This window comes from Neovison vison, chromosome 13, assembly GCF_020171115.1.
Source record: "Neovison vison isolate M4711 chromosome 13, ASM_NN_V1, whole genome shotgun sequence".
NCBI classification, from domain to species: Eukaryota; Metazoa; Chordata; class Mammalia; order Carnivora; family Mustelidae; genus Neogale; species Neogale vison.
The window spans coordinates 28,045,620-28,065,225 of NC_058103.1; the positions used below are offsets into that span (position 1 = coordinate 28,045,620).

At 44.3% G+C, this 19,606-nt stretch overlaps 1 protein-coding gene across 7 annotated transcripts in view; it reads right to left on the minus strand.

Annotated features, from left to right (window-relative positions):
- Positions 1 to 7,027: 7,027 nt before the first annotated feature.
- The window catches only part of FOXN3 (forkhead box N3), a 393,039-nt gene continuing 380,460 nt past the window's right edge, over positions 7,028 to 19,606 (minus strand). For all 7 annotated transcript variants that reach the window (XM_044232282.1, XM_044232281.1, XM_044232283.1 and 4 more), the window contains one exon: positions 7,028 to 7,720. In XM_044232282.1, coding sequence (XP_044088217.1) covers positions 7,180 to 7,720 — 541 coding nt within the window. In that variant the 3' untranslated portion in view covers positions 7,028 to 7,179. The remainder of the gene's footprint in view (positions 7,721 to 19,606) is intronic.

Here is a 19,606-nt window from a genome sequence, read left to right on the forward strand (position 1 = left end):
CCACCTGTTACACTTGACCTTGAGCATACTCAACTTGGTCAACTACCTGATTCATCAGATTTGACCCAAAGGACTTTCCGCTTTTCTTCCCAACCACTCTTCCTTAAATACTGAAGGCCGGTCATCTGGGAGGAAACAGCATAGCTTCTTAGATGATTTTAGCAGTGGGAACGGAAATGGCAGCAATGCCAACATGTGGGGTCCTGGGTGACCACATTGAGAGGTCTTGGGGGGAGGGGGCTTCTAGTGGGCTCGCTGGGACAGTGAAACGAAACCAGCACAAGAGAGAATACCCTTTCTGCTCCTCCAGCACGGTGACTGGGGCCCCAAGATCTACTAATTGTCTGACCACTCCTTCCGGCCGTCCATCTCCTTGCTGGCTCGGGGGTGTATTGTGGGAGTCATGTTTGGTGATAGCTTAAATCTACAGGAGAAGAAAAGTCTAAGGGTTAGAAAAGTTATCACAAGAAACCCTGAAGACCCGGGAGAGGCTGGCAGGCTCTAGCCCCAAAGCAGAATTTTAATGTATTGTTTGCCAGCTTCCAGATGAAAGGCAGAATCTGTCTTAACAACAAGCTCTAAGTTCTGTGTTGGGAAGCTTGCGGTCTAATGACTCTCTGGACCAGAGCTGAGAGCCACAAGGGAGAACAGCCTCTGGTGGGGAGTTTGTGTATTTGCAAAGGGGTGTGTGTCTGTCTGTCTGTCTGTGTTTTCCCCACAAGGGAAGCATGCACAGGGATGGGTGGGTCCAGAAAGTGTGGCTGAGACCCTAAAAAAAAAAAAAAAAAAAAAATCGAACTGTAAAGAATGGCACACACACCCTAGTGCTGGTGAGACACAGAAAATGACTTTACTGCTCAGCATTTGCATACGGACCGCAGTGCACACAAGACGACATGGCGTTGTTCTTCAATCGATGCAACTCAGTAATTTTTATTGCAACTGGAAGACAATACATCACAGAAACTTTATGGTAGGTCTGGGGAAAAGTGTTATTTACAATAAATGATGAAATAGTTTGTCTTTGGCAATATGATTACATATGAAGAATGCGAAATGCAAATATGGATCCCTCCAAAGCAACACCATCAGGTCCCCAGAGCTGGGCTGATCGTGCCTGCCTCCGCGTCGCTCCTTCAGTAACACAAACACAGCTGAACGTCACTTCCTTTCTCCTTTATGGTTCTCCCTTTCTATTCATGATATTGGCAGTTTCATACAGAAAATACAGAAAAAAAAATTGGCTTTTGAAAAATTATTACTCTAGTAAATTATCATTTGGCCATGTAGGACTATTGGCCAGCAAAGGTCAGACGCCCCTAAGCGTCGATAGTAACCTCTTGGTCTTCTGATTGCTTTATCACCATTATTATTATTTTTTCTTCTGTAAAACAAAAACGCAACTCAGAAATGTTACAGAATCAGAGTATAAAAAAAAATGTACAAGTGTGTAATGCTTCCCAGACACACCCGGATACTCCCCCCCCACCCCACATTTTCACCATGGCAGTAATAAGTAGTGAGTGTGAGTAACACAGCATGAAATTGGCTACTGAATCAGCTAGGAGCTGTAATGGCCTCAACATACAGACTCAAGAAATGCTTCATGTTTAAATAACTGAAATTGTGCTAAGTTTCATCTAAAAAAAAGGGTGGGGTGGGGGTTGGGAACTCAGGCCACAGTAATGAAAGGATGAAATACAATTTGTGGGTTTGACAGGCTCACCATATCGAAGTCGGTGCGAATCCAATATGGAATATCAGTTATTTGCAAAAGGTAGGGAAGGCTGTTCTCAACTTTTGCAAATGAAATAACAGTGGAAAAACACTGTTGAACGTATTCCAAATAAATAGTCTTGATTTCAACGCTAACGAAACGAACAGGAAGGGTACTTGTGAGCGTATCACAGTCAAGTCAGAAGTGATCTTTCACCTAGGTCTGATTTCAAAAGTAGGACAGACAGCAAAACGCAGCACCATAGACACATCGGTTTCGGCTGTTAAAAGATGGATCATTTTGAAAATCGTATTTTCCTTCCTTAATTTTTGGTCAGTGAAGCTAGCACTTGTTTGCTGAACTGTGGAAGAATGTCAAGGTCACACACGCATTATTCATGATAAAAGCAACCGAGCTGACGAGTCTGTGCTTAATTCAAGAATAACCAGTAGAAGAGAGAGAAAACAAGGAGTTAACCACCTCTGGTGCTCTCTCAAAGGTAGAGGGGTTAACGGATGAATTCACGAAGGTAGGCAGGTCTATACAGAACACTGAATGCCATGTGTAAATCCTCATGAAACTCCAGAAACAGGAACACCACACAATGTATATACTTTGATTTACACATTCTGTTACAAAGAAAAGACACCATTACAACTTTGTAACTGTGTTAACTGCGATATAAACCAAAGTCCCGAGTTTGGCAGGTAACTAAAAGAGGGTCATCACTTAGGTTATATAGCAAAAGTGTTGATGTATATTATATATAGTAGTATAAATAATAAAAAAGTATTATTTAAATTAGATCACAGTGCTGCATATGTGCATAACAGTGTTTGATATAGTATTGGAGGGCTGGGACCTACGACACTAAGGATTTAACTGTCAACACTGGTAAGTCACAATCAAGAGGGGACACAGAGTTCAAATGTGTTCTTTTGGTGGCAAAAATCCTGAAGATGAAAGAAAAATACTTCTCCACAGAAACATAAAAGTAAATTGCAACATCTGGGCAGCTGTGATCCACCAGAAAGAAACCGAGTCCCAACCTGAATCAAGTTTAAAGGGAAAAGAGAAGTCACATTGAATTTAACCCAATCCCATATGGAAAACCCTCCCATGTAGGTCACTTGTACAGAACTCTGATTCCTTCTCCAAAAGCCCTTTGAACGAGAGGCTAAGAGCCCCCCTGCATAGTGCGGGGGTCACTGAAACGTGAGTTGGTAGTACTTGGGGCTGGGCAGGCCCAGTGTGTCCCAGGACTGAGCTGGGCACGAAAGCCATCTGGACGGTTTGCACTCTACAGAGCCCGCAGCCTGAAGTTGTCCCCGGGGTAGGAACGCCCTTCAGTGCAAGGGCAGCTTCTAGAATGCCCTGTGGTAGCTATGGCCGCACCCAGCAAGGACCAGACATGCTGAAATGCCTCTCCAAGAAAAATCAGCTCTTGGGAAAAGCCTCCGACACATCCCTTCTTAAAGGCTCAGTACCAAGACTGAAACCGGCCGCAGTTGTCTTGGCCATCTCAAACCACCCCCTAAATGTGGGTTTGGTTCATTGGAGTTTCAGAGAGACAGCTTTATTTACCAAAGAACTCTTAGAAGTATATTGATTAGAGAGGGAAGGAAAGTAGGAGCTTATGGTATATAATAAGGCTGGGAAAAATCTATGATGCAGACCCTTTCCGCGTAGTACTAAAGATAAAGACAATTAGAGTAGCATAAAAATAACTGTCTATGTGTAGATCATTTAAGAAAAAAGAGGTGCAGTCTCTTTCTCTTAAATGTGTCCGAGGGCCAACAGGAAGTAATTGTAGATGTCACGGTGCTGATGTGTTCATGGTTGTTTTCCAAAGCATCTTTAAATATTGCTATAGTTCCCCATCTCCCCCTCCCCCCTGCCCCATGTGAGTATGTGAGATACTGGAATGACACATGAAAACACCACTTCTCCCAGCAGGAGAAATGAAAGCAAAAACACCACACCCCTTGGAGGGTGCTCAGGCGGGCTGTCAGACTCATGAATACACATGGTAGTTTGGAAGCTAAAAGAACACCTGACGTTTGGGAAGGAATTCCAAGACTAAAGTGGATTACATTTGAGCAAAATATTCTTTCACAAATAGGCTTGTGCTTAAATCCTCTACTGCTCTTGGAGGAGGGAGTGAGAGAGGGTGCCTCCTGCCCCTTGGCTTGGCAAGGACATGGACAACCTCATTCTGCAATGAATTCACTACAAACGGCCACATACACATCAATACTTTTTTTTTTTTTCTCAACAATCAAAATACAAAGTTAAACACAATTGAGCCATTGTTTTGGTTATGCATAATGTGTATGCCTCCAAAAACAGAAGAAAAATAGAAAAAAGTACCCTCACTAAAGTTTCCCCTAGAAGTCACCCTGCGGCTCCTATACAGGTGCTGAGGGAGACCCAGGAAAATAACACTTAGAAAGCTGCCCGATGAGGTATTTATGCAAAAAGAGTGGTTCTGGAGTTAAGAACACACTTTTATAAGATATTTATCTATTTCTCAAAGAGATCAGAAAAGTAAATCACACACATTGCATTTTATTATTTTCTAAAAGAGGCCTTGGCTCCTTTAGAAAAATGAAATGAGGGGAGACAGCCCACTGTGGGGGTTTTGATTGGAAGAAGTCCCCGCCAGAAACAGTCCTGGATGTCCACCTCTGCCTTTCGGGAGGGAAGTTTGAACTTGACCCCAGGGAAGGGAGGGGTATGGGTGGGGGCCGAACGGGGTGTCTCCCGGGCTTCATCAGGCGACAACATGTATCAGTGTCGCTCAGACACCCCAGACACAGATTTTGGGGTGTCAGCTATTTGGGGAGATGGAGGGAACAGAGCACTTCGGTAATACATCCTTTCCCCATCTGCACCTGGAACAAATAGGCTGGAAGCATTCAGGTTTAGGTCCTGAACTTGACCTGTCATTTGGGCGTAGACCTTTTTTTTTTTTCAGGTTCTCTTACCAGCGACCCAGAGGAAGCAAAGCACGGGGTCCGCACCAGTTCGTTCCCTCTGTGCTGGCTCGGCTGGCCTCTGGGCTCCTGACGGGCCATGACTCTGTCTCCCCAGAGCCCTTGCTCTCCCTCACCACCACGCCCTGAGCCCCCGCAGTGGGTTTTCCTGTGTTTTACAATTCCCCTCCATGTGGGTGGAAGATCATATTCTTTGGGAGGTCTCTCTCTCTGGATCTCCCAAGATAATTTCTTTTAGGCAAAGATAATAGGCGTTCCTGGTCTGCGTGACATCATCCCGTTGTCTAAATTCAGCTCTCACAATCTAGGTGGGCTTAATTCCAAGTTGGTTCATGTGCTCAGGTGACAGAGGTGGCCGGTCCCTCCTTCCCACTGTGAGACAGTGATACAGGAAAACCGTCTGGGGCTGGTCCTTCCGACCCCCGTGTCACTTCCTCCTTCACGCGTACCCTAACTCACACCCTCATCCAATAAGGCCCATTAGCGTGTTTCCCCTTCTTCTGGCTAATTTGCATAATTATTCACTGCCTTTTTGCTAGAACCAAATCACCGTAATGGTTTTCTCAAGTCAGCGTCCCATAATTCTCTTAATTCTATCATACACGCTCACTACTAAGTTTGCCCTCAAATTATTGCGTCATGGTAAACATGTACAGACAAAGAGAAAGGACACACTTTTCAACAGAGAATCAGGGGGTCAGGGGCTGAAGTGCAGACAAGGCAGTACAGAGCTCCACCATCCAGGCCCTACCAGAACATGAAGATATTTTATATTGCAGAGTAAGATTCCCCAACAGTCAGAATTTGTCCCTGAAGAAGGTTAAACCTTAAACACCTGCTTCAAAAAACCAAAACAAAATAATTGGGAAAAAAAAAACCAAAAAAAACAAAAAAAAACCAGAAAAAAAAATTAAAGAAAGAAAGAAAAAAAAAAAAGAGAAAAACCAAAAGAAACTCTAAGCCTAAGGGCTTAAAAATTAGAGGCATAGCCTTTTCTCTATTTTCTATATTTATATGAAAATAATTCATGCTTCATGCTAAATACATTATTTACCTTACAAGAACTTTGTTATTTTTGAATAAAAAAAAGTTTGTGTTTTGTGATTTTTTTTCATTTTTTTTTCTTTTTTCTTTTTTTTCTTTTTTCAAAGGAATCCATGCATTGTGGATCAGAAATTTCTGCTGGCTACACTGGCTGAATGTGGAAATCACTGATTTTTGCAAAGATGAATCCTGACTGACATTAATTGCAAACTCCATTTTGAGGGCAGTATAGGAGTTTTTTCTTTTTTTTTTTTTTTGCCATGTTTTTACTTCTGTTTGTCCATCAATGTGCCTTTAATCTTTTAAAAATACACCACAATACTAATGGCAGGTTCTGTAGCTTTTTTTTTTCACTTGGATCAAATAGTTTTGACAGACAGGAAAAGATCTGTACCATTATTTTCTTCCTTAACAGCTATTGTACTTTCCTAGACTTGATTTTCACTTGGGCAGTTAAGAAGACATAGCTTGTTCTCTGCATCAGTTCTTTCTCGTGTGTGTGTGTGTGTGTGTGTGTGTCCGCGCGTGCACGCGCGCAGGACCAACCTTCAGGCTTATGGCTTGTGGAACATTTTCATAATTTAATACCGAACAAAATTCAATGATGAGTAACATCACTAAAAACTGACCCAGTTTCCTCTCCTTAGTCATTGACAACTGGTATAAAAGGAGTGGTCCAGTGTGCCTACCTCCTCAGATGCTACTAGGCTTCACAGCAAAGAAGCACAAAGGACTGGAGACCTCCCCCGACCCTGCCCACCCACCCCTGCACACTTGATGGCAATGAAACCCACAGCAAGGCCAAGGGTTCTCCTAGCACAGCTGGGTGCCCCCCGCTACAGGCCTGGGTCTGCTCCCAGGGGACCAGGTCCTTCCTTGTCCCCAGTCCATTTATACGCATTCACCGAGCAACCCCAACTGGGTGGCCATGCTGACCTTTTAAACCTAAGGGTTGGGCCTGATCGACGATGACTCTGCACACGTGCCTTCTAGGTGCCGAATGTGTGTCCCTGTGGCACAATCGCTGGCGTCCCTGTGGAGTCAGCCACGTGTTTCTGACAAAGCTGGAGGAAGCAATGGTAATTTTGGCTTTTTCGGTTTTGTCTTCAGATAATGAGAAGCTTTTGTAAAACAGCTGAGTGTCAATATGAGTTCTATGGCTTCAATCTCCTTTAAAAATAAAATTCTTAAGGGTTCAAAACAAAGGAGGGGCAAATTAAAAAAAAAGAAAGAAGGAAAGAAAGAATACCAAACCAAAAAAAAAAAAAAAAAAAAAAAGAGAAAGAAAAAGAAAACAAAAAGAAAAGAACAAAAAAGGAAAAAAACAATAATAAGTTGCTGATATTGCCACAAATCATTAGAAATCTCCTGACATGCTAAAACCAAATGGCCGAAAGTTCAAAACAAATCAGTGACTTGTTTTTAATTTTTTGTGGTTTCCTTTTGCTCCTTCTGCCCCTTTGCCGTCCGATTGGTGATGTTATTCAAACAGGACCGAATCCCTGCCAAGTGCAGGAGTGAGCCCGCCGCCTCTTTCATCTCCTCGTCGTCGCTCTCGGGGGGCTTCTCCGTGCGTCTCTTTTTGAGGGGCAGCGTGTCGCTGGGCACCTTCCGGGCCTTGGCGAAGTGCTGGCGCTTCTTGTGCTGGGCCGCGTAGCCGCTGTCCCCCAGGGCGTCCTTGGCTTCCTTGGGGCTGTGTTTGCGGTCGTCCTCCTCCGTCTCGCTGTGGCTCTGGAAGCTGCCCTCGCTGCCCTCGCTGCCCTCCTGGCTCCCCTTGGTGGCGAACTCGTAGTGGTCGTCGGCCGAGGAGGAGGAGACTGAGTCGCTGGCCGGCGAGGTGCTCCGGGCGTTGGACGACTTGGCACTGCTGTAGTTGTGATCCTCCTTGGGGTCGCCGCTGACCACCGGGGAGCCGCACGACGGCTCGCTCTCAGTCCGCAGCCGGCAGCCTCCGAGGCCGTTCCTGTGGACGGGGCGGCGGGGGTGGGGCGTGGGGAGGACGACACAGAGAGCACACAGGTTAGCCCCCCGCGTTCACGCCTGTGGCCCCCCGACCTGCAGCCTGGTGCTCTGCCCGCCTGGGACCTGCAGGCGGCCCTACTCTGCAGACGGCGTCCCAAATCCGGACCCGTGGCCTCCCTGCTCATCCCTCCTTGGCCGCAGAGATGAGCAAACCTCACTCTTGTGTAGCGACAGCCATGGGAGGCCACCACCTTACGTGAACCCAGAAAGATCAAGCCGTGCTTGGTTTCGCATGCCCGCCAATGCTGTGCAGCAGGCATCGCCAGGGGATGCTGGCTGGGTTCCTCAGGGGAACAAGTCCGTTATCTCCCAGAGCTGTGACATCAGGAGCCTATTGTCAGGACACCAAACCCAGGGCTCAGCCGAAAGGGCTGCCTCCCTCCCTTGTTCATCCTGCAAACATTCACAGAAGACCTCATACAACTGCACGGCCTCGGGGGGGTCCCGAGGAGCCATCCGCGGTGGGATGAGACATGCTGTCACGAAGATGCTTCCAGTGCAACAGAGAAGCAAGTCGCGGTTACTCACAGGTGCGAGAGTGCTAAGTTACCACCTGCTACTCTGACCACCTACCAGACGCCACGTGCCGTCCACAAGGACAGCTGTGTCCAGCTCTGCGACATGGGTGTGAGCATCCCCACTCCACTGACTCCTGGAAAGCCACACAGCTAGTATGTAGCAGGGATGGGATTGAGACCAAGGTCTGAGTCTCAAGATGGGCTCTTGGTGCAATCCGACCGACCAAGGCTGTTTTTCTGATTTCGCTATGACCAGGTCCCCTCCACACACTCTCATCAGGACCCCACCCCACGGATTGCCGTCCCGTGTCTCTACATCTGAGTGATGAACTAACCCCCCCGTGCTTCCGTCCTGGCAAAGGGACAGGGAACTGCACCCACTTCATTGTGGGGCTGAGGATGGGAGGGAACACCCGTCCATGGGGACCAGGGCCTGGCCACTGACAGGACACAGTGGGTGCTCAGAAGAGGTGGTGATGAGAGATGAATACACAAGAGTAAAAAGGGTTACTTCCAGCTGGAGGGCAAGGGCAAGGCCCGTGGAAGACATGTCATCTGACCTCAGACACGAGGGCTGAAGGTCTGGGGCAGAAAGGAGAGGGGTTCTACTGCACCACGCTGGCCCTGTGGCCTATAAGCCTATTCACCCAATGATGTCCTTCTAGGAGACCTGGGGTACAGGAGCACAATTTTCCTTCCTTCCTACAAACTCCCAGCCATACGCACTCCTACTAGGTTCCCTCCGCAGAGGGCATGTCCCACCATCTTTGCGAGCTGGGTGCTTCCCATTAGAGTGTTAGCTCCAGAAGACAGGGCCCAGTCATGGTATGTCCCCCAGAGCCAGGCACAGAGTGGACACAGAAGATATACTGAGCAAGTGTAGGAGCAGATGAGATTGTGTGGCAGAGAGCATGAAGTTTGGGAAGATACTGTGGGTCTCCCCCAACATGCCTTACTGGACAGTCCCTGAACATAAGGCACCTGTGGAAAGCCTAAGGGGTTGGGCCCAACAAGAAGATTTGGTCACGAGCTGTTACCCTCTCTTTCCTGCCATCCCTGTGGGCCCTGAGGCTCAATGAGACCCTGGTTACAGCCCAGGGAGAAAGTGAAAGGGGGAGGAGAGTCCTTGATGTACATGGTACAGCACGGAGTGAAGGCAACGAGTCACCCTCCTGGTGTCCCAGGGCCTGCGGTGGGCGGTCAGCAAAATGAAAGCGGGTGGTGAGAAATCCCACCGTAATATGCACCAGCAAAAGGCAGGAGGGCCATTATCCAAAGTCAACCTGTGCTACATGCCTAGAGATCAAGCTCAACCCCAGCAATGACAAGGCTGCACAATGACAATTTATTTGCACAATGGAGTCCTAGCAGTCTCCAGAGAGGTCCCGGACTGTGTCCTGCACTCCGCAATCCCAGGTTCCGCAGCACCTCTGCCCGGCCCTTCTAGAAAGAGCCTGGTTCTCCAGACAGACAGGCTTCTGTTCGCAGCACAGCCTTGCTTATTAGTGGGCTCAACTCCCTTACAGGGCAGAGCGATGATGAAATGGAAAGTTCCGAGCACAGAGGATGGCTCTTCAGTGCTGCTTGAAAATTCTGCCTTGGTTTCCTCTGCTGTCATCGGACGGCTCACCGCAGCTTCCTGTGCTGTGACGGGCTTATCTGAGCACTCTTGTTTTTTTCTCTACTCTGGGTCGGGCGGCTTATGGGGACATGGCATAAAGGAAGAGGAAAAGAGGACCCAAGAGAGGAATTCCTCACAGGTTTGGAGGGTAAACAGCCCCTGAGCTTTGGGGAATGGCCCTTGCAATATCTGTTTTCTGCAGACTTCCTGTTCCTTGGCTCCGTCTCGGGTGCACAGAAGTGGCTAGGAAAAGATGACTTTGAGGTGGTTCCAAATATGAAACTCAATAAATGTAACTAATTGCACTGGTAGCTATTAATAGTTATTAAACAAATGAAATTGCAAGTCTCAGAGAATGGGTCTCTTGATCTTTGTTGTTTCAGGTAACTGCTGTAAAATCCAGAAGAATTGGTCTACTGAACTAGCATAAAAGAGTCTCAGAGTGAAACCCACGACACTTGGATGAGTAAATCGAGCTACGGCTGGCTTTCAGAAAATCAATTTAGTTCTGAATCCTCATTTATTAACAACATGGGGCTTATAATTCACTTCACTACAACAGTTGAGCAGAACAGGATACTTTGGAACACAGAAAGAGAGAGGGAAAGAGAATCGTGGAAGCGAGAGTATGGAGTAAGGCAAGCACTGCCAAAAGTTAATTCTTAGGGAATCTAGGTGAAAGGCATATGGTGTTCATTGTGCTTTTCTTTCTTCTTTCCCACTGGTTAAGACATTTTTTTTGAGTAAAAAGTTTGGAGTAGGGGGTGGGAGATATATGCTAGAATGACAGCAATGAAAGAAACTTCTAGAACTTCTTTCTTAAAGGAGATAAACAAGCCCGAGAGAAGTACTAAGACACACTATAGTCAAATGGAGAACAGACGAGAAAGTCACTTGGATAGCCCATGAACACGTAGGGCAAGGTCTCTAGTCCCACCTGGAATCACGCCAACAGTGATTCCAAAATCCACATGCTGGGACACTGGCCTAACTCAACCAACCACTTTGCAGATGAAACAAACAGAAACTCAGGAACTCCTGTGACTGGTGCAGGGTGCCCCAGCTAGTTCTCAAAGACAGCTCAAGCAGGAATTTGAAGTATCTTTCTGTCTCTCTCGGGTAAGGAGACCAACACACCCACTGACCGTACTTCTGGATAAAACAGGTAGGCAGATGTTAAGTTCAGGGAGCAGGAATTAAAATATAAATGTATCTCTCTCAGTGGATAAAATGAACTTCCCCTGAGATTGCAGCCTGGGTACATAATCCATAAATTACACACACGCTCGGCAGGGGAGTGACAAGCTCCTTCAATTATGAATAACTTGATGTGATGTTGTTGGTGGCGGCACAAGCCAGCTCCACTGACTTGGTATCAAACACCTCTGGCTGCCAGGGGTCGTCACTACGGGACGCCACGTACTTAGAAGCAGGAACTGGTCATCCTGAACACATTGGAAGGTAAGTATCTAAGCACCTCTTCAAAAATCCTTCACTGAAATGCACATGCGATACATGAGAAATGCCTGCCATTTTTCATATGTAGCTGGGCTTACATGTACACCACTCAAAGCATTCATGTTAATTTCAAAAACCTGGTATGCATTTTCTCATCAAACTGATGGGCAACAGCAAACATAAAAGGTGAGAAATCACATTAGTTCAGGCTGAAAATGAGCAATGCTTGCAACCAAGAAGTCAAAGTATGGTTTCTAATGAGACATGGCCATTCTGCAGTCTTCTCTGTTGGTTCATTATTTGTCTAACCATACGTTATCACCTCTACCTTGCACCTGGGCCCAAGGGTCTTCTCTGGAACCAATAGTTTTAAACCTAGAGAACATCATTTAGGGTGAAGTTGTCCTCTTAAGTAAGGGACTGACCTGAGAGCTCTGGACTTTGGCATGCAATTAATGGGATCATGAATCAGGGCCAGCGCTGGAGCTAGTTCAGTGCTTCTGTCTAAAACCAAACACAGGTAGAAAGACACGGAAGACAAGAGATGGCTGGGAGCTTTCACTTCTAGCCAGGAGGCAGAAAAAACATCTGGAAGGCACTCTTCCGACTATCACACAAAAGATCTTGGGCAAAATACAGCAACAGTTTTAATTCACTGCTGGTGTCGCTGGAAAATAAGGGGACTTGGGAACCCATGCAAACACATGTGTACCAAGAGAATGTCACATACACACAAAACTTAAAAATAAAGGGACAAAAGCTGAAATGGGAGCAGCAGACAACCAAGAAAGCCAGGGTTTCCCCAGAGCAGATGAGCCTACTCTAGAACATGAGTAGAACAAGAGCCGAAACTTACGGTGATGGGAATCGAGTGGCAGAAGACTGATTCTGGCAGCTCCTACGGCTCCTAAAAGGGGATGGAGGTGGTCCCTGGGCACCCAACATAAGTTTTGAAAGCAAATCCTCTCTTGAAGTGCACAATCTGAATTTCAGCCATCAGGATTCCCCCATACTAAGGTTAATCAAATATTCAAGTAGAAAGCTCATCACCTAAAAATCACCAAACATACCAGCAAACAGGCCACTAGGAATGAATAAATGTGAAAATGTCATATAAATGAAAAAGCTAAGGCATCTGAAAGAGGATACTCTCAGTGAGGTCCCAGGGAAAAGTCACTTGCCCACCACAGGCAGACAATGGGGATAAAAGCCAGTCTTAACATCCACTCCAGATGGGATGCAAAGTAAGAAAGGCCTCCCCTGATATTTTTTAACCACAAGCCTTGAGTCTCGTGGGGTCGAGGCCAGAATTCCACTATGGGGACCCAAAGACCTCAAACTGAATTTAATTTAAAGTGCCCAATGGTGCCTACTAGAAGAAATTACCAACACTTTCTGGAAGAACATTCTTTAATCTCAGGCATAAAAAGGTCCCACAGATAAGACCTTAAGGAACATGGGTTTATAAACAAACAAACAAACAGAACCACAAAAGAAATAGGCCACCATAAGGCAGAGGCAACAGAAAAACCAACTGTTGTATCTCAACTGTCAAGCTGGCGGACAGTGAAGTAGATACATGATGTCAAGCATGTGCACAGAAATAAGAGGGAACTGAAAAGCATCAGAAAGGAAGATTAGATCATGAAACCTAGACAGAGTTTGGAAAGCATCAGAGTTGCCTGAGATGAAAAAACTACAATCCCCGAAATTAACCTCCATGAAACCAAAGGAGAAAAATCAGTAAAGAAAGAAAGAAAGAAAGAAAAAAGAAAAAGGAAAAAAAAAGCAAAGCAAAGCAGTGAATTGGAAGATGAATCTGAAGAGACTATATACCACACAGCAGAGATAAGGAGGAATACAGAAGAAGACCCGGCAACATGGAACACAGTAAGAGCCAATGTAAATCCAACTGGAGTTCCAGAATGAAAGAGAATGTGGGTGAGGACCCAGTGCCTGAAGAGAAAACGGGCAGAGAATTTTCTCCTTTGATGCTAGGTACCAATCTTCAGACTTAACTGACAAATACCACAGAAGATAAATAAGAAGTAATGTGCATATGGACACATAATAGTTGAACTGTAGACTTTTTTTTTTTTTTAAGATTTTATGTATTTATTTGACAGAGAGAAATCACAAGTAGATGGAGAGGCAGGAAGAGAGAGAGAGAGGGAAGCAGGCTCCCTGCTGAGCAGAGAGCCCGATGCGGGACTCGATCCCAGGACCCTGAGATCATGACCTGAGCTGAAGGCAGCGGCTTAACCCACTGAGCCACCCAGGTGCCCCCTGTAGACACTTTTTAAGAAAGATTGTTTATTTATTTGACAGAGAGACACAGCAAGAGAAGGAGTGGGAGAGAAAGAAGCAGGCTCTCCGCCGAGAAGCGAGCCCGTTGCAGGGCTTGATCCCAGGACACCGGGATCATGACCTGAGCCGAAGGCAGACGCCCAACGACTGAGCCACCCAGGTGCTCCTCCAACTGAAGACATTTAAAAGAAAAGAGAGGGATGCCTGGGTGGCTCAGGTCATGATCCCGGAGTCCTGGAATCAAGTCCCGCATCGGGCTCCCAGCTCCATGGGGAGTCTGCTTCTCCCTCTGACCTTCTCCTTGCTCATGCTCTCTCTCATGGTCTCGCTCTCAAATAAATAAAAATAAAATCTTAAAAATAAATAAATAAAAGAAAAGAGAGACAAGACAAGAGATAAAATAGCAGAAAGAAAACATTTCATCTAAAGAGTATCAGCAGGGAGCCTGGGAGGCTCAGTTGGTTAAGCATCTGACTTTTGATTTCGACTCAGGCTGTGACAGCAGGGTCCTGGGACAGAGCGCTGACATGGGGCTGGGCCCTGGAGGTGGGCTTTGTGCTCAGCGGGGAGTCTGCTCAGGATTTTCTCTCTCCCTTGGCCCCCCCCACACGCACGCTCTCTAAAATAATAAAAATAAATAAATCCTTTTAAAAAAATAAAGAGGAGTATCAGTTAAGATAAAACAAGCAAAATAGATGAAAGTGGAAAAACCACTCTTGAAGTTAGAGAGGGAGGAAAGATCGGTCAAACTAGAACTATATGCGCAGTAACATTATCTTCTAAGAATGAAGGCAAAATAAGTATGTTTTCAGGCAAAAAGTCGTTAGGGCTTTAGCTAAAAGCAGATACGCACTATAACGAACTTCTTAAGAATATATTTCAGGAAAAAAGGAAAATGATCCAAAAAGAAAGGTCTGAGATGCGAGAAGAAAGGATAAGCAAAGAAAATGTAATCAAGTATTTTTTAAATTTAATTTTTTTCAGTGTTCCAAAATTCATTTTCTATGTACCACACCCAGTGCTCCTGTAATCAAGTATTGACTGAACAGCACAATGATGATAATAACTGAATGACTTTAAGGAAAAAAAACCTGAAATAGAACCAAAGTACTGGACAAATGTAACACATCATTTGGGAGGCAGAGAGAATAGCAGTTAAAGCATTCTAAGGGCCTTGTATCGATCAAGAGGTTAAAAGTATTGATTAACTTTAAACATTTTAAAATATTCATGCTACAAGTTCTGGGATCAACACTAAAAGAAGAGAAACAAAATGTATTAACTTCTAAACCATTAGAAGGAAGAAAATGAGGGATGGGAGACTCTTGATCAATTTAAAATAATGCAAGAAAGGAAAAAGAATCTGGAAATAGCGGAGCAAACAAATGCAAAATAAAATGGTAGAAATAAATCCAAATATGTTATTTAAAAAGAGGCTAAAAATCTTCACTAAACGGTAAAGATCATTAACACAGAAAAAATTTTAAAAGCCATTTATTTCCAAGGAAAAAACCTAAAACACAAAGACAAAAAAAAGGTTAAAAGTAAAAGTATGGAAAATGTTGTCTCATGCCATGCCGGTGTAGCTATATTAAAACCAGAGAAGACAGATTTTTAAGGCAAAAAATCATTACTACAGATAAAGAGAGTCATTAAACATTCATAAAGGCTCAATTCACCAGGAAGATAAAACAGTTCTAAACATGGATACCACCACTAAGATAGCTTCAGAATATATACAGACCAAACTGAAAGAGCTACAAGGAGAAACGGTCAAATCCACATTGTAATGGGAGATTTTAATACATCATTCTCAGTATCCAATTAATCAAGTGCGCGCCCCCTCCTCTCTCTCACACACACAGAGTTAGTATGCAGACTTGATCTAATGGACATAGACAAAACATATGTTAGTGACGAAGGTGTATTATTTTCAAGCACACATAGAATATTCATAAAATCCGACACATACTAGACCATACGGCAAGTTTCCCAAATTGCGAAGCAGCAGTATCTTACAGATCAACTCCCTGACCACAAATGCCTGGTAGTTAAGAAATCAGTGCTGAAGAGGTAACTAAAAACAAAAATAAGAAACAATCACCTTCTCCTCAGTTTGGAAATTTAAAGACACGCTCCTAAAAATACCTCTGGGTCAAAGAAATCAAAATAGAAATTAGAAAATACTTTGCATTGTGAATGATGAAAATAACAGGTATCAAAACTTATGGGACAGCACTAGTCAGTAGTTTCAAGGATATTAAAACCTTACATTTTTATAGAAAAAGAAGAAAAGTTTAAAATGAAAGTAACCAATCCAGGCAAAGAGAAAAAGAGTAAACCTATAAAGAGAAAGCAAATTATAAATGAAAAAAACAAAACAAAACAAAGTAAAACAAAAAACAAACCAAACCCAAAAAACCAAAAAAAAAAAAAAAAAAAACCCCAACAACAACCAAAAACCAAAAACCAATCTGAAAATTGACTTTGAGAGGAAAACCAAAAAACTAGGGCAAGATTAAGCAAAAAAGGTGATGTTAAAATGAAATAAGGACTGAAAAAGGAACATAATTACAAAGGTATTTTAAAAGATGATAGCTTTATGCCAATAAATCTGAAAACTCTGGTGAAGTGAACAAATTCCTACAGTTTCATAATGAATTCAGAAAGAAATTAAAAATAAGCCATACTCTTCCTGAAGTATTTCCTCCTCTCCTTCCTACCATAAAGCATAACCTGAGTTCCTGAGTTTCAGTTCTGAGTTTCAGAACTGCCTTCAAAGACCATGATTTCAGAAGACAGAAGCAACAGGTGCTCGGTTTTTTTTTTTTTTTTTTAAGATTTTTATTTATTTATTTGACAGAGATCACAAGCAGGCAGAGAGGCAGGCAGAGAGAGAGGAGGAAGCAGGCTCCCTGCGGAGCAGAGAGCCCGATGTGGGGCTCGATCCCAGGACCCTGGGATCATGACCTGAGCCGAAGGCAGAGGCTTTAACCCACTGAGCCACCCAGGCCCCCAGTTTTTAAAATAAACCAAAATACAATACAAAAAGACCAGTAGCAGGTACAGCACCAGGAATAGTCAATGATATTGTGACAGCGTTGAACGGTGACAGATGGTTAACTTTGCCTCTTGTGAGCACAGGACAATGTACAGACTTGTCCAATCACTATGTTGTACACCTGAAACTAATGGAAAATTGTGTGTCAACTATACTTCAATTAATAAAAAAGAAAGCCCAGGGGCACCCAGCTGGCTCAGTCAGCAGAAGATGCTCCTCTTGATCCTGGGGTTGTAAATCTGAGCCCCATGTTGGTGTAGGGATTACTTAAAAAATAAAGAAGGGCACAGCTTTGTCTCCTTAAAAAAAAAGAAAGAAAGAAAGAAAGAAAGAAAGAAAGAAAGACAGACAGACCAGGGGCAAATCTTCCTTCAAGTTCTGTTGTTAGACTATACCCTATCTTAAAACTGAACGTTGTCAGCTTACTGAACTCCTGTGACAAACACCTTCTCAAGGAGAAAGACAGTTAGGTGACCAGGAGCAGATCTTAGTCTGAGAGGAGTTTTCCTGATGTTCCATTCTGACAGCACCTCAGGCACTGATGCTTTGTATTAGAGTAAGACCATTCATTCCTGACTCGCTTCCTGTTCCATGGGAACTGTAGTTTCCATCTGAGGTCCAAATAATATTGAGAAGCTTTAGAAGGTGACTGGATGGAACTTTCTTGTTATTTTATAAACTGCTGTGGTTCAGAAGACGGCCCCCACTCAAGACAATGGGTTGGGCACAGATGTACACTGTCCTGAAGGGGGCGTAAGACGCTCAATCTAAGCCTTTTCCTGGGGTTTTCGGCTAAGCTTCAGGTGCTGGGAAAGGGGACCCGGGAAGGTGTGTGGAGGGCAGGCTGGATGAATCCAAGGCTCCCCACATTATTAACTTTATTTTTTTCCCCAACTGGTTTTACTGTGGTAAAACACACGAAAAACTGACCGTCTTAACCATTTTCAATGGTATCGAATGTATTCAGAATGTATTCAGAATACTGTGCAACCACCACCCCCAGCCAACTCTAGAACTCTCCATTTTATAGAACTGCAACCCTGTCCCCAATGAACACTAACTCTCCACTCCTACCTTCCCTCAGCCATTGGCAACCACCCTTCTACTTCCTGTCTGTAGGACTGTGACTACCCTAAATACCGCAAATAAGAGGAACATAGCATTTGTCTTTTTGTGACTGGATTATTTCACTTAATGTCCTCAAGGCTTACTCATACCATAGCAGGGTATCAGAATGTCTTTCCTTTTCAAGGCTGAATGAGACTCCATTGTGTGTATACACGACACACTGCTTATTCATTCATCTGTTGATGGGCCCTTGGGTTGCTTAAACATTTTAGGTATTGTGAATAGCGCTGCTATGAACATGGATGAACAAATATCCCTTCAAGATTCTACTTTTGGTTCTTTTGGGTACAAACCCAGAAGCGGACTTGCTGGATCATATGGTAATTTGATTTTTTATTTTTTAAGGAACCGCCATACTGTTTTCTACAACAGCTCCACCATGTTACATCCCTACCAACAGCGTACAAGGGGTTCAAGTCTTCCACATCCTTGTCAACACTTGTTAGTTTCTGCTGTCGCCGCAGGTCATCCTAATAGGTGTGAGGTGGTATGTCATAGTTTTCATTTGCACTTCCCTAATGATTAGTGATGCTGAGCATCTTTTTTTTTTTTTTTTAAGATTTATTTATTTGACAGAGAGAGATTACAAGTAGGCAGAGAGGCAGGCAGAGAGAGAGGAGGAAGCAGGCTCCCCGCCGAGCAGAGAGCCCGATGCGGGACTCGATCCCAGGACCCCGAGATCATGACTGAGCCAAAGGCAGCGGCTTAACCCACTGAGCCACCCAGGCGCCCCGTGATGCTGAGCATCTTTTTATGTGCTTTGGCCATTTGTATTTTCTTCTTGGGAGAGATGTCTATTGAAGTCCTTTAACCTAGGTTGTCTTTTTTTCCACGTTATTTGTTTTATCAAACACCTACTTAACGCATACCATGCGCCAGGCATGGAACTCTGCATTACCCTAATATTCTGTAAGGCCGCTTTTCTCGTGAGAAGCCCAGGGACACAAACACACACAACCACAGGGTTAAGGACTGGGGAAACTTGGTTCCTGAGTTCTTGTGTGTAACATCTGGCTCCGGTGCCTTATAAAGGACCTCCACCCCCAGCAATTTCCTCCCAGTCCTCTTTGGCAAAACTTTTTAAGGACATTTAATTCCTCTCTACCACCTGAATGATCACTTGGAGTCAAAGAGAGCCCTCCGAGTTGAAAGCAAGGGGGCCCAGATCCCAGAGAGTTTCTATGGCCCCTACCTGGGAGGCAGCCCATAATGCTATAAATGTAAGAAATTTGGGTTCCTGTTTCCCAAGAGGGCCAAAACCAGTTCTCCTATGGCTCTAATCGTTTGTTCCATCCAGTGTATTCTCTGCAAGAAATGTCTCTGGGAAAACCTAAGACACAGGCATAAAACTTTAAGATGTGTGAGAGTCATTTTGAGGATAATGTTTTGAGGACTCCATGCCCAGGCAAATGTAAAAATAAGCAGGTTTCCAATGACTAAGGATGGGCCAATCTCTGAGGTTATTGAGTAAAAAGTCAACACTGTAAAGTCAATTACACTATTGACAGATACTCTTACAAGGAGATTTCACATCATAATTATATGCAAAGGAACCCAGCAAATACAAGCTGTGTAATGATCAGCTAATAAAAGTAACACTTCATCTATGTCAATAACAGTTTCAGAGTTAAGACAAACAAACATGGCCTTTGCCACTCAGTGGTGGAAAAAAAAATCCCTGAAAGACAAATATTTTCACTTAAGGAGAAGTCGCTTAGACTCACACAGAAAACC